The sequence below is a fragment of the Dermacentor albipictus genome, chromosome 6, assembly GCF_038994185.2.
Source record: "Dermacentor albipictus isolate Rhodes 1998 colony chromosome 6, USDA_Dalb.pri_finalv2, whole genome shotgun sequence".
Taxonomy (NCBI): domain Eukaryota; kingdom Metazoa; phylum Arthropoda; class Arachnida; order Ixodida; family Ixodidae; genus Dermacentor; species Dermacentor albipictus.
This window is the reverse complement of record NC_091826.1, coordinates 118,070,033-118,085,687: the sequence shown is the minus strand read 5'-3', so window position 1 is coordinate 118,085,687 and position 15,655 is coordinate 118,070,033. Positions and strand designations below refer to the sequence as shown.

The following is a 15,655-nucleotide window of genomic DNA, read 5'->3' as shown; positions in this document are numbered from 1 at the left end:
CCATCACTGGCAACCCTGGGCCTCTTCGATTTTCAGAGTTCTGGCAGCCAGCTAGTTCCGGTCCTGACAGGAAGTCATCTGGACTGGGATCCTAAGACAACCCAAAGCTGCCTGAATTTCACAATATAGAATGTTGGGACAGCTGACCAGACCACGGGATAAATGTAAACATGCTACCAGCATGGCAGCAGCTGGCGTTCGCTCGGTGTAGTCAGCCCATTTATGCGTTGCCAGCTTGAAAAAATATATAGTTGCACTTGGTAATACGATCACTTTTGCAAGATTTTGCGTGACTTAGCACAGGGCACCTCACTTTGCACAGCGCAACAAACGGCCTCGGACACATATGATACCAAAAGACGTAAGTGATTGCAATCACTCGAGGATGCCTGCTTGCAGCGGCCACGTCGGCCACCGGTGACATTGATGAGTTGGCATTTTGTCATCATTTGACAAGACACGAAAAAGCAGGATATTGGGTACGTCTTATACGCATAAAATTTCGTGCTGCCATGCTTGAATTCGATTTCATAAAGTTTGTTTAGGCTGATGGTACTTCTCTTCTGCCCCTGTGCTGAAGGAGCTGGGGCTGCAGTTGGCACATGAAAATGCATGCCACCTGTGACCAGCGAAACGTTTCACACAAAAATTGCATCGGTCAATCATAAGAGCAATAAGGTAATGAATTTACGTGTAGCCATTACTCAACCAGTGCATTTCTTTAACATCAACGGCCTATAGTTAGAATACATCGGTTTTGATCTGCCACCCAAGCATATGATGGAGATATGGAGCAAACACAGGCTAGCTACGATGCCTTTGCTAACTGCAGAAAAAGGAGATATCGCCACATATACATGAGAGATGTGAAAAGGGATACCAACAGAGAAAGATAAACCAAAAAGGCATTGCAATGTGTGGGGAATAAGCATCTACAAGTTATGCGGAACATAGTGCGGATAGCATGCACACATGATTGAGAATGCGGCGCGCTATTTGCGGCTGGGAAGAAGCCTTCATGGGACACACACACAAAAGAAAGCTTCTTTTATAATGCTAGAAGTAACGCAATCCGAAGGTGACCGTAGCGAATTAGCTGCGCGAGGTTAAAGTCCTCAAGTGCCCACGTTGCAATCCGTCAATTCTTGACAAAGATGGCGGCCAGCGCTCATCGCCGCTTTTTGTTGTCTGCTAGCCAGAGAGCTTCCAGACGCCCACTCGTTCCAGGCGTCGCCAGACCAAATCGTCCTGGCTGGTTCTGGCAGCTCGTGGGTAGCCAGAAGCGGAAAATCATAGAGGTCCCCTACTGTGATAAGTACCTTCACCTCTCTCTCACCGCGCACAGGCGTGTATGTGGCATAGTGCCATTGGAACTTGGAAGTGTACTGAACGCTTCTAATAGCTGATAACCCAAATGCTCTGCCATTCCCTGCTGTGGGCGGCGTGAAGTGAGCATCATGTTTTGCTCTGGTGGCATCCCATAATACGGCATTGCCTGCCAGCTCGATTTCGTTCCTGTTTCTGGGCCAGCAAATCTTATAGGTCGTCGCACGACGCCATTCACAGCTACCACTGCCAATCCCATTGCAATAAGCATCTTCACCTATCTGTTTCACAAAGACCCCATGTGAGGCATAGTGCTGCTGGAAGCATACTACATGCTTTTAAATGGCGATAACCCAAATGTGCCACCATTCTCTGCTTCAGGTGCTGCGAAGTGAGCATCATGTTTCACTCTGGCAGAATCGTATTCTGGCATCATCCACCAGTTTGAGTTGGTTTCGGTTTCCCATCGCAGTCTTAAAACAATTACGTAACAGAAAAACGATGATACGTGTCAGTGTTTCGTGCTGCAACAATTCGTGCAATGCTTCACACTACGTAGATATTAACTACAGTTGAGTCTGCCCAAATTTTCTGTCACTTTGGATAGTATGTTTTCCTGGTTAGTAAGATTTTTTTCTTCAGAAACATATGGACGAGGTTCTACTGTATGAGCAGTTATGCTTACAATGATAACAATATAATGATGATATTTTTGTGTTGGGTGTTCAAATCAATATCAAAACTGCTTCATTCCAACATCGAAATCCAAAGAATACAGATGTTGGGGGCCGTGGACTAAAAGCCAGAAAATGGCTTGAAGAGGCCCATGGTCCCTTTAACTTGGCACAGCGGATGGCAAAGATAAGCATAGAGCTAAACCATTGCTTACCACAGCACCATAACAAGGTCTGACTGTAGCCACCGAGACGGTTTCTCCCCCAAACTGGCAATAGAACGAGCATGTGGGAAGAGGTAGTACACACACCTTGACATACTCCTTGAGTAGCATGTTTTTAACAATCCGCACCAGGTGCTCAAGGATATCCTCAGGGATGGTGCTCTTGCGGAGTCGCTTGAACAGCGGTCGCAGGTATGACTGCGTCTGGCCGTACGTTGCCGATGCCAGCTTGCCCCGCATCGACATCTTCTCAGGCTCGGGCCGAGCATTCAGCCGCTCGCCCCACATTTGCAGGATGAACTGCCAACGACAGAAAAAGGAATCTACTGCTTTTGGCGACTACTTCACTTGCCGAAGTCTAGGAAGTTATATGAAACTTGTATGTGATCATTATAGTTTCAAACCATTTACTATGTGAAAAAAAAAAAAGTTTTTGAGACGCATACATTCAAATTATGAATGTGCACCAACCAGCCCCCATTGACTGCATTGGTGAACATTTTTACTGCTGTCAGGGCAGCAAAAGAAATCTTAAAAAAATAAAAAAATAAAAGCGAAACTTGTTGCAGGAATCATGGGCCTTGTTTGAACTATTTACACTATGTATTACAAAATTGTAGTTATTATAGCACAAGAGAAATTTCGTAGCAAAACAATCGTTTTAGATTATGCACAGATGGTCCGGGCACAGTTACCAACTAAGGCCTGCTGTTAACAGCGCAAAATGCAGACAAGAGACGAGACAAGAAGACACCACAAGCGCTGTCAATTTGTCTGCATTTTGCGCTGTTAACAGCAGGATGGAAAACCAACAAGCCCAAGCTGCTATTCTAGTGAAATACCAACTAAAGGACTGTCTTCTTCATATCACATATGTAACGCCATACATGACAAAAACTTCATCACTTAAAAGAAAGCTTTAGCTCGGGTGCTACTCTCTAAATACATGTAAAAGGAGAATTCGTTTTTCTCGGCAACCACTGCACCAAACTTGACGAGGTTTGTTGCATTTAAAAGAAAACTTAAAATCTAGTGACTGGTTTTGAATTTTTGATTTGGGTCGTCAATATTTCAAAAATTTGGCAAAAATTGCAAATTTTCGGGAAATGAAACTACGAAGATTACAACTCTGTAACTCAGCAATGAAACATGATATCATAATTCTGTGAATTGCATCTCATAGTACATCTAAAGCGGACAAAATTGATATGTTACATATGAACCTGAAAAAATTTAGTACTAATGTGTAAATACAGCTTTCGTAAAACCTTTGTATCCAATGTAACAAATTCACATAATTTATAAATTGACATATTGAATTTGTCCGCTTTGAATGATTTAGTGGATGCCGTTTACAGAACCTTGATATCTGTTCTTGACGGAGAGCTATTAATTTGTAAACTTTGTGCTTCTATAATTTTTTTACTTTTGAATTTTTGAAGATTATTTCAATAAAATTCAGGCCCTATACCCAAATTCTGCTTCGAACAGTCACTAGAATTCAACTTTCTCTTTCAAACGCAGCTAATTTAATTAAAATCGGTCTAGCGGTTATCTCATAAAAGCGTTTTTGCTTTTTACATATATTTAAATAGGCCGTGTCGAAGTTGGGCCGGAGCTAAAGCTTCCTTTTAAAATTATTCCACATTTGTAATTTTACATTCAAATTGTTGATCTCAGTGATAATGTTGTCACATGTGTTGAAAAGAACTGGCGGAGTTTATTGGGAGCAGTTGGCTCAGAGGAGAAAGGGAGGAAAGTCAGGGAGTGAAAGAGAGGGGGAACCCTAGGTGCCAACATCCACAGGGTGATAGCTAACATGCAAGGCAGTTTGCCAAGCTAATTGGCAGTGTAAGAAACCTCTCAATCAGTGCACATGCATACAGTTGGTGTGTTTTGAGTTGGAAGATGTAAATGCTTCGGTGACAAAGCTTTGTGGAGCATCCAACAAGGCAGTCTGCACTTCATTTGAATAATGACTGGTGCCTTCATTAGCTGTGAAAATGCAAGATGTGACAAAGTGAGCTTGCGAGTTAGAAAAAGGGTCTACTGGTATATGCAGGCAGTCCACGACAGGTTAGGTGTATTTGAATGCGTGCTAGTTAGGAAACAGGTGTTCTCACAGTGTTCTCACAGTGTTCTCACAATGTGAAGCTTAAAGTTGTACAGCAGTGTGTCGAAATCAAGTGCTCTTTGATGGGGCACCATTTCCCAATAAGCACAAGCGGATTCATGGCTCATGCTTATTTAAATGAACTTGGGTTTGTTTTCACCACGTGGCTTGTAAAAGTTTCCATTCAGTTTTTATGGATTTTGGGCTCACTGGCATTCAGAGTGTCTTGTTGCAAAAGATAAACAAACAAAGCTGCACAAACTTTTTGCCTGCATGAGTCCTTTCCACATGGTGAAACTTCCGAATGACCTGGACTGGTCCTACAATGGAATGTGGAATTCTCTTCGGGAACAACAGCGACCTATGGCTCACCAGCATCTCTCACCAGCATCATCACTATCTCACCAGCATCAACAGCAGTGCCATAACACACTGCCTAGAGGAGCCAACAGTTTTCTGTAGCGCATGCTGCGATTTCACAATGGCAAATTCGCTGCTTATAATGCTTGTGACGTGACTAGACTTCGGCCTTCCAGAACGTGGACAGAGCTTGGCTGGATGCATCGGGCTAAAGTGCTGATCAGGTGTGCATTTACTATCGTTAGAGGTGCGTGAATGTAAAAATTTTTGAATATGAATCAAATACGAATGCTTAGCATCCAATGTTGAATCGAATATTGAATAATGATATGCACATAGATTTATTTGCAAGTTGGTTTATTTTAACATGTTGGAACAGTGCAATTACATTGTAATTTGTAAAAAAAGTTGAACTGGTAAGCCATTATACTAAAAGATTGTGTATCCAGCTGATGTTAGCTTTGGAAAATTGAATAATTTCTGCTAGTTGTCTGTTCTCGCCAACCTGTGCCTTATTATACTGCATCATTTTCTCGCGTACTCTGAGGCATTTGACCCTGTACCAGTCGTCACTCATCACATTTGCCATCAAGCAATACGCTCAGGATTGCGGGTGGAACTTGCAAGTGAGTGCACCCTCGCTGTTTGCAAACCCGTGCCTCTTGCTACTGAGACGCTGGCTTTCCTGCAAGGTTTAGACGTCCAATGGCTAAGAGTGTTTTACAGGCGAAATTTTGCCAGCAGCATGAAATTTTTGCAAAATTCAGCACAAGATCAGGCACACTTACTTAGATTAGACAGAAATACACGCTAAGAACCGTGTTCTCTCCTGCACTGCCAGCAATGTATTCGATTTGTTTCGAATAATATTATTTAATAAAATATTCAAAATTTTTCGAATACCTTGTTTTCAAATCAAATACAAATATTAAAAATATATTAGTCTATAATATTCGAAATTTTCGAATATTTGCACAAGCCTAGTTATCGTTCGAAATGATGTGCCATTTCTGTGGCCTCCCTATCGAGTCGTGTTGGCAAATTTTACTTGCACAATCAAACTGCTATAGTGCCTTCTGGCCAGTGCTTTCCGAAACTCAGTTGGTGGACACCTTACCACATAAAGAAAGCGTGAACATCACAAAAGAAGAGAAACAGATGACGGTTTAACGTCGCAAAGCTGCGCAATAGGTTATGAGGGACATCGTAGTGGAGGGTTATGGAGTAATTTTCATCAGCTGGGGTTCTGCAATGCGTATCGAAAGTATGGTACGCAATTGGTTTTGGCTGGGTTGGAATAGAGCACCCACAGCCGGAAACTGAGCCAGTGACCTTGTGCTCAGCAAGAAAACACCACCACAGCCACTAAGCCATGATGGCAGGTGAAAGAGGGTACAGAAAGACATGGGGCAGAAAAGAAAATTCAGTTCACATAGGATAAAAATAAGGGTACCAAAAAGGGCAGCAGCACTTTTTAGTACTCTTACATTACCCAAGGATCTCAGGGAACAATGGAAGATGTAAGGGAAAAAAAGATGCTGCATGCTCACCCTGAGGGCAGTAAGAATCATCTCCGCATCTTTTCCCTTGTTTCTGCGCTCGCCGAGTTCCTGTGCTATGTTCTGCAAGGGACAGAGGAAAATGTTGAAAGCATTACAATAAAATGCATTAATGTGAAAATGGCCTTACTAAAGTAGACTTCCCTTAATTAGACTCCAGTTAATTCAACCTATATCAAAGGTCCCACCCAGCTGGTGCCCATGCATTTCTACAGGCACAAACTTTCGTTACTTTGATCCTAAAACTGTCCTTCGTCAGATAATTTGAACTTGACCAGTCAGCATGCATGTGCATGACTCCTATGGTGACCCCAATAGCAAACCCTCTACCGGCAGCGTCTGTCTTGGCAGAGCTTAGGGTACAGTGAATGCGTTGAGTACATGCAATCTCCTGTTGGACAGGCCTATTTTCAGCCTACCCTCGGAAGATTTTCGGGCAATAATGGTAGCTCAAAACGTCTCATTACAGTATTTATCTGACTCTAACGTGCGTCTTTCTTTTTTCGACGGAAATTAGGCCGAGAACCGCGTTCTCAACGTTTGCATGCTTTGCCGCATTACAGTTCTGTATCGGGGTGAAGGTGACTAAGAAACCCACCACCACTGTGTAACACATAAAATACCCATAGTCATTTTTCTTGCTAAAAACGTGGGTGTGCTACAGATATCTACTTTGTTTAGAAGCTTTAATGCTATCTCTACGTTAGTATTCCATTTTGGACTCACAGAAAGCATGTGCGCATTAGAATCTGGCATTTACTGACAAATGAATCAGCAGTGCGTATTTGAGATCTTTTTTTGCATCTTGTTTAATTCGACCTGATGGATAATTCGATCAATTTTGTTGGTCCCGTCAGGGTCGAATCAATGGAAGTGGACTGCACCAAGACAGGTCTGGAAATAAAGGAATTACATGCTTGAAAATGTATATTTGTTGCGCTGAAGATATTTAGACAGTGTTGTTTCACCACGTAATTCCGTACGCAATAGAGCTGGCAAACGACACATCTATAAGAGCAAACCAATTCTGTGGAAACCTGCAAGGTGAAGGAAGGTTCATGAAAGGGAAAATGGTCCTGAAAAGAAACCCATATGGATTTCCTTTGTAGCTTTGTACTATGACAGTCTTATCTTTCAACTGTAAAGGTAGCGCACCTGGGGCTACATATAAGTTTATTTGGTACACGAGTACTGTGCTGTGTATGAGCTATTCGGCAAGAGAGCAGCAGCACCACGAAGTTATGGTAAAAAAAAGAGTGGGGGAAAGTTCACTTACAGAGCTTTGATTTAAAACAGACCGCACATTCTCTTTAACAAGAACATTAAGGATCCAGTACTATGCATCATCATCATCATCATTATCATCATTTATTAACCCTTAAGGACCCTTAACAGGGCATTACATAAAGGGGGGGGGGGGGAAACAGTATTGAAGTAACATATAAAGGAGCGAATGCTATACAACAATTAATCAACTATGTTACAAGTACAGAGTGCGCAAATGCACAGAAAGGATACAGTAAAGAGCAGTGGAAAACACAAGGCAAAAAAAAATTAGCCTGTTTCATATGCTGTGCAGACTTGCCTTTGTCACACTTCTAATTTCAGACCTGAACTAGTCTAAAGCTATGAGTCCGATTCGCATTTGCAGGCTTTTTGTGTGTGCTGAAAGCAATGAACTCAAATTTAGGTAGGCCTTGAGAGTTCCTACACGTCATCACACGTTTATCACAAATGACTGCACCCATAGGCATCCCCGGAGAAAACTAAGTCTCCAAAATTTTCATGACTCAGCTCAACCAAGTTTGTTTTTAAAAGGGACCTACTGTAGCAGAGAGCAATTGTTGCATGGGCTTTGACCCTGCTACAATACACGTGCAGGCAGCAGCCACAACTATGAGGTGTGTCCACAAAGTTCTGATTAGTATTATAAAACAAATTGCATCAGGAATCTCCGAATAAAACAGTGTTGCTGTGGCTCACTGTGCACAGGAGTGGACAGAGGTGTCTTTATTTACGAGAACTGGCGTGGTTTTCCACAGCAGGTTGAGGCTTAGTCTAAGGTTAAGTTCAGACTTAGTCTTCCCTTGAGCTTGTTTGCATGCTTGAGGTTGTCCTTATCGCCAATGTGGTTAGGCATTATTGTCAAATAGGGTGGTGCATAAGCTATTTTTCCAGATGAGAACCATTTTTCACCTGCCATTTGCTGTAGTGCAATCGACCTTGTGGCTAAGTCTCCAAAAGAAACCCACTAAGCTTAGCCGAAAGTGAAATTCAGGAAAATTTTTGGCACATGGAGAAATTTAAGGGTTTTCAGGGCCTTGAAACTGGCATCATAGTGATATTCAAGGGCTGTTAAGGCTATCAAAGGTTGCTGTGAAGCTAAGGCGAATTTGAATAGCTGAACTGAATAACAAGGGATTAAGGGATACAGACAAGCACGTTGCTGTACTATCAACCGATAATTCGGACTCCCTGGGAACTGTTAAAACATTTGAATAATCAAGAGTCAGAAATGCTAGACTTGCCCAAAAATATGTGACTTCATTCCACAAGGGGTAAAAAAATAAGTGCCACATTTGCAAATCACTTTCTGGGATACCTTCAATTTCACATGACTAGCTCAAGATGCATCAGCATCTACGAGCGATGGCATTCCTGGATCAGCAACAAGCAAGCTGTCTGTAGCATGACTAGAGCAAGATGCATCGGCATCTTCAAGCGATGGTATTTTTTCTACAGTGCCTCGTATGCTATCTTATCACAACATGGAAATGCTGCCCGTCAATGCGTCCAGTGCTTGTCACATGAAATATTGCGAAAGTGAAGGTATCTTTGAAAGTCATCGTCTGAAAATATAGGCCAAGTTTGTCAACGCATTGTTACGTGCACACACGTTTGACTTTGGACTAGACAGTCTGTGGCCGAGATGTTTTAGCGATGCCTTGTATGCTATTCTTTTTATGCTTTTTGCACTTCGTCAGTGGTCAGAGCGATGCTACACCCACATTATCAGCAGGATCAGCCTACCATGAACGGTGGATGATAAGAGCGGAATGGAACTCGCACGACAAATTGCATAATTTGCAATGCAGCCTTTACGACTTAGTGGCCTGGCTTGTCCTGTAGTGTGGGCACGGTCGGTGACTACAAGAACGACTAGGCTTCACTGGTTTCAATTTCAAGGAGGTGCTGGTGGCATGGCCAACAACCATTGTGGCAAAGCATCAAAACAAAATTATCTCTGTTTCTGCTTGACTCGGTGGCCAAATTAGCACATAGCCATTCAGTTGGAGTCCAAATTATTGCACGATGCACAGTAAGGTGTCCAAAATTTTGGTCGTCCTTATACATGAAGTCTCTGGAGCCAATGACAGTGCCACAGAGCTGTCCGAATATTCAAGCATGGCCGAATTATTGGTCAATGACGGCATATAGTAGCACACGCACAAAATAATAAAAAAAATTATGAGGATCCCACACACTGTGGGAATCGATGTAAGAGAAGCTTTGTGCGCTGTTTGCTTTGACCACGACCGGCTTTATTACTCGCGACCTGCTCACTACGCCGGCTCCTATGGCGGCGCGTGTCCGCGTAAATGTCACGTGACTGTTCAGGAGGGACGGGGCGCCACAACAGGTGGCGCCACAAGCTACCCTCATTTCGGCAGCGCCTGCCGTACGCTTCTGTTAGCTTCAGTAGGCTTGCGTTACCATGTAGCCGGTAGGCCGAGTTAAACCGCATTGTTTGAGCACGCACCGCAAAGACGTGTTAATATTCATCAGATGCAATAATCGCGGACAGCTTTCTGTATACAGCGGTAGTTAAGAGCGCGAGGTGTCAGCTAACGCGCCTAATCTGGCTCATGAGCGCGCGAGAACAGCGCAGAAGCAAGCGTTTCGATCGCGCTCGTAGCAATTCCCCTGCATAGCCACAAAAAGGCGTACCCGACTAAACGCTGATAGCGGTATTATTTTTCTTTCTCAGCGCAGCAGTTTTGCGGCTAAAACAATCTCAAAGAGCGGTTGTGCTGGTGGGCGCGGCTCTGGTACGTGCTACTCAAGCGGCGCTTTTTTTTTTTTTTTTTTGCGCGCACAGCTGCACAACCTGAACACGATTGCTTCTGCTATGTAGCTAGCAGCATCCCAGGGTGAAGCCGCGCTACTTTCCACCACTTTACAAGAAAAAGCGCGCTATGCTCACTTACTCGTTTTCAGGAGCATTCACCCGATCGTTAATCATTTCAAGACGCACTCTAGATGAAAAATGAATAAAACCAGACTAGAAAAGCTTGTTTGCCAGACACAATAGCCGGTCGTGGCCAGAACTTTATTTCAGGTCAGCCAGATTCTTACACTTTTAGGACCGTTCGTGATTTCGGTTTGGCATTAATTAATTTTCGTTTGGCGTGCTCTTCTGTGAGATCAGAGGAAAAATTGGACAAAAATGACCTCATAAACTTGTGGACAATCAGCTTTAGCTGGGCCCTTCTGTGAGGCTCTGTGGTGTCCTTCAAGCACACAAACAACGGATTCTTTATAAGTCACGGCAGCACTAGGTCTGCAAACTTAAGCGGCGTTGGCCCCCTAACAAGTACAGGAGTCACACTTGATGCAACACCTTCCAGGCGGCTGACGAACCCTACGAAAGCCAAGGTAGGGTACTGATAGCCCTCCCCGGTCCATGCCTGCTATGATGGCAGTAGTAGTAGACTGAGAGGCTGGTGCCCTCAAATTAATGAGACAGCCCTCACATGTGATACCCTTCGCTGTGCGCCCGCTCGATTTGCAGAGCGGAACGCAGCAATACACCATCGCGGGCGATGATTTTTGCGGCCTACGAAATGTAAAGGCTCTCAGCAGTAATTGCGTTCTTGGCACGTATGCGGGCAGCAATGAGAACAGCCGGAAACACGGTGTTCAGACAAGCACAAAAACACAACGAAGAAGCCGCCACTGCTACCGCTACGCCAGCCCGCACTCGGCGTGGGGGTAAGTTCTGGCGCCATGGAGAGCAGCGGCGGTCGGGCGAACTAAGAATGAACTAAACAAGCAGTAAAAAATCGGCGGCTACGGAGGCGGCGTCGGTGAACAGGTCGCGAAGTAATAAAGCCGGTCGTGGCTTTGACTGATGATAATTAGCGATGATGTTGATGGCTACTGTTTAATTTCTTTAATGTTTAGTCCAGTACGAGAGTGGTGAGTTGATGTTAAATGTTACCTTGCATGCACCACTGTCGACTGTCTGCATAGTATACACAACACACAGGGAAAGGTGTTTGCTTGAGTTCTTGCACGCCACATTTCATAACCTCTGGGAGGGTTGAGAGTAGACATTTTCTGACATGGCACATCACATCGTGGCGGAAGTCTTAAACTTTAATTGAATGATGGGCCTGTACGTGCCAAAACCACAATTGGATTATGAGGCACGCCATAGTGGCAGACTCCAGATTAATTAGAACACCATGGTGCACTTTAACATGTCCTTAAATCTAAGTGCACGAGTGTTTTCTATTTCGCCCCGGTGAAATGTGGTTGCCGCAGTTGGGATCAAACCTGTGATTTCGAGCAATGTCATAGCCGCAAAGCTATCGTGGCGGAAATGTACATGTTGATTTGACATGCGACCACTTCTGCAGCGTCGCCTTGACCCCGTGGTGCGCTTTTTAATGCGGATCTGCTTCTGCAAGCCCTGCATAAGTTGTCTGCTTGACTTATTTGCATGGCATTTATTTTTCACAAATAGCAGAAGCACGCCATGCCGTACCTTGAACTTAAATTTATCGAGCTTCCCTGCAACTACTGTCGTGTCTACAGTAGTAGCGTTCCCTTGCCTTCTCACGCCACTTTTTCCCTGTCACCCCCTTCCCCCCTTTGTACGAGAACCGTGAGCAAAGAGTGGCAAGGCTGCTATTCACTCGTTTGGCGACTGCATCGGTTTCACGCATTCTATCCCATTCTATCCAGCTTCCTTCTGTACTTGTGCGCTTGTAGAAAGGTAAGCACTGCAGTTATTTCAATGTTTTTGCGAGGGGTCACAGATAATTGCAGCTGTCAAGAGGCAAATGTGGCGAAGCCCAGGGAGCTCCAGAGTGCATTGCACACATGAGACATGATGGAAAGTTCCAAACGAGTTTCTTGTGTCTCTTTTCCTCTCTGCCACGCTTCTTCAATGTATATACATGCTCTGAACCATCCCCGATGCGGTGTGCAAGACAGCCGCAGCAGCAGCAGCAGCAGCAGCAGCAGTGGGAAAGTTGAAGGAAGATGCAAAGAAAGCGTTGCTTTAAAACAGGTGCGTAGCGTCTGTAACTTGCATCTTCCATGTAAAGAGAGTCGATACATGATTGGGTGTCACCTGCCGGCAAGACATGCTTTTTTTTAGTTGTCTGATATACTGTCAGGACAACAGCAATGCCCTTGTCAGTCTTCCATAGTCTCTTGTATGCCAGTTCAGCTGTTCAAACTTGTTCTAGCTATGAACGAACTAGCTCAATTTAAATACTTTTCTGGCCGCTGCGAGTTCTGTGTGCAGGAAAGTCAGCCTCTTGATGTCGTATGAGCAGAAGAATGCGTGCGCGTTTACAAGGAAGCAAGAAGGGAAGGGGGAGGCGAGGGTGCGATGATTCAGAGCAGTTCGAGGGCCTAGTCCACTATAATGCCTGCCCAGCCTCACATGCACAAATACTGTTGCCCTGGCCACACCTAGCACTGGTGAAACACTTTGGCAGAGCACAACAGCAATGCACAGTGGCTCCCGCATGTGTGTGAGCCATTCCACACAAGTGTACATACGAGTGTACTGAAACAATCCTGCTTGCACAGGTCCACAATTACGGGTCTAGTTACAATGTTAAAAAGTTAACAGTCACTCTAGCATACGCTAAAGAGGATGAAGGCAAAAGCCTGCCCGCTCCCGGGACATTAATTACATTACTTGACATTTCCATACTAATGCATTGTTACTTCCTATTACCTGTTTTCTTCCACCAAAGGTTGTGGGTTCAAGTGCCTTAATTAACTCAATCTTAATTAAATGTCCTGATTTGCCTTAACTAACCCCACAGGTTGTGGGTTCGACTCCGACCAAACGTCGAGGATGCGACTAGTTCAAGTGCCTTAATTAACTTCACCTTAATTCACACCAGAGGTCACGGGTTCAGCTCCCACCAAAGGTCGAAAGCTTGACAGACCAGAGGTCATGGGTTCAACTCTCAACCTACACAATATCAATTAGAATCCAGTTTGGAGATATGGCCGGTTTGCCCATATCTCCCAGTTGGTTTGACTCTCACAAAAGGTCATTGGTTCGAGTTCCTTAATTAACTATATCTTAATTAACTGTGCCTTAATTCACTTCGCCTTAATTAACACCAAAGTTAGTGGTTTTGACTTTACACCTACACGATGTCAATTGGGATCTAACTTGGAGATATGGCCGGTTTTCCCATATCTCCAAGTGGGCTTAACTTCCACCAAAGGTTGTCGGTTTTAGTGCCCTAATTAACTATATCGTAGTTACCTGTGCCTTAATTAACTTTACCTTAATTAACACCCCAGGTCGTGTTGAGGTTTCTTCGCCTTGGCTTCACGCTTTCTTACAAATAAATTGATGGTTTAATTCACCCTAATTAACACCAAATGTCATGGCTTTGACTCCAACAAAAGGTCTTGGGCCTGACAACTAAATTCACCTGAATTAAGACGAAAGGTTGTGGGTTCGACTCCCAGTGAACTTTGGTGCCATAACGCCGGACATGAATTTTTCATCTCGTGATTCGTCTAAAGCTTTCGCCTTAATAATTTTTTTTCTCCTTTTTAGTTGTCATGTCTTGTTTTTTGTACTATTTACGGTCATATTATATTTGTAAAGATATGGTATATGTACGAACGATTCTTGGCTTTCACGGCTGGCATCACAGCAACAACATTCTAGAAACATGCTTCTGACTTGAGAACATGCGTAGGAAACACTTGCGCACAACAAAGCCCAGTGCGTACCTGGATGTCTTCCAAGGTGGTTCCATCATTCTCAACCTTGACGTCATGCACCGATTTCCCGTCTTCGGTTTTGCCCTGTGACTTAAGTATCTCGTCCAGGTAGATTTGGTCCACTTTCTCCATTGCCTCCTGCGCAGATTTCGGTGAAGTGGAGAGAAGTGAGAAGACAGTAGTGCATGACGAGGGACAGAGTAGCACCTGAGAGCAGCATCATCACAGCACTGGTGACATGCATATTAACAGGCTGTTTCAGCTGAGCATGCTCACCTTCTGCTTCACTAATAGTTACGGTACATTTGACCAGTTTCCGCCACACTTCGAATTAGTTTGCAGTGTTGCAGAGGCCTCTCAACATTGGAGGCAGAGAAAGCTAGCCTGGGTGAAATGCTAAGCAGCTCCCACAGCAATTAGAGGAGCCTCGTGATGGGGATTTTGTCAAATCTAGGTACTGCTCCCAGCTTGAAGGTGACGGTGCCTCTGAGTGCTTTCAGATAAAGTGCACCACTCTTAATGAACCAGGCGAATGTGTTCCGAGCACCTGATATGCACTGCAAGAGCACTATAGAGCGCTTGAAAGTGACCTGTTGAATGAGCCACTGGCATGCTCAGACACACACTTAAAATGAAACAAAGTACTTGGATAGATGGACATATCGGTGGATTTTGAGAGCGCCTCTTTTGATATGGAGTGCTTACTCATAGTACCTCTTGCCTGTATTGCCCCCCATGACAGTGAACTCTATATACTACAAAACGATTCATGAACAACTATGCCATGTTGTCAACTTCATTTATGGTTGCCTCTTAATGCTGCAAGAAGTAAAATGGAGTAACATGTGATGAAAATTTTACAGTAGCAGTGGGAAGGTCTGCCTGTGGCATAAATCAATGTGCTGGTCTTGATATCAGTACAGCCTTGGGGCTATTGTTACATGACATCCCTGGAGAAGGCAAGGAAATGCAGGCTTGTCTAAACTACAGCACAGGCATTGTGTCATAAATACAGAGGAGGAAATGTAGGTACTATGACATTTCCACAATTTACTGGTGCATTGTAAACATTGATCAGCTCTGGCTGAACATGCGAAGGAAACAGCAGCCGAGGCAAAGATGGAAGTGCATGCAATCTCGCAATGCATTAGAGGTATTTGTGCAAGACAAAGTGTTGTGTGCACATGAAACTATTAGAAGCAGAAATGCGTGGTTTTTACCCTTTTAACATAGCCACCATGGAGCTAAAAGGAAGATCAATGTGGAGAGGCAACATGTTTGGATAGGCATGTAACCGGTACCTTCTTTCACAAATCATTTGAAGAATGCTAGAAATTTTTAATGCGTGAGCCAGCCACAGCACACCGCCTGCTATGGACGTGTCCAGGCCTGTCCGCAATGTGA

At 44.1% G+C, this 15,655-nt stretch overlaps 1 protein-coding gene across 2 annotated transcripts in view; it reads right to left on the bottom strand.

The window, feature by feature from the left end:
- Positions 1–15,655, bottom strand: part of Prp18 (pre-mRNA processing factor 18) — a 32,767-nt gene that overhangs the window by 6,707 nt on the left and 10,405 nt on the right. For both annotated transcript variants that reach the window (XM_065449613.2, XM_065449612.1), the window contains exons 5-7: positions 14,261–14,389; positions 6,248–6,319; positions 2,312–2,524 (exon numbers count right to left, since the gene is read on the bottom strand). In XM_065449613.2, the coding sequence (XP_065305685.1) occupies positions 2,312–2,524; positions 6,248–6,319; positions 14,261–14,389 (414 nt within the window). The remainder of the gene's footprint in view (positions 1–2,311; positions 2,525–6,247; positions 6,320–14,260; positions 14,390–15,655) is intronic.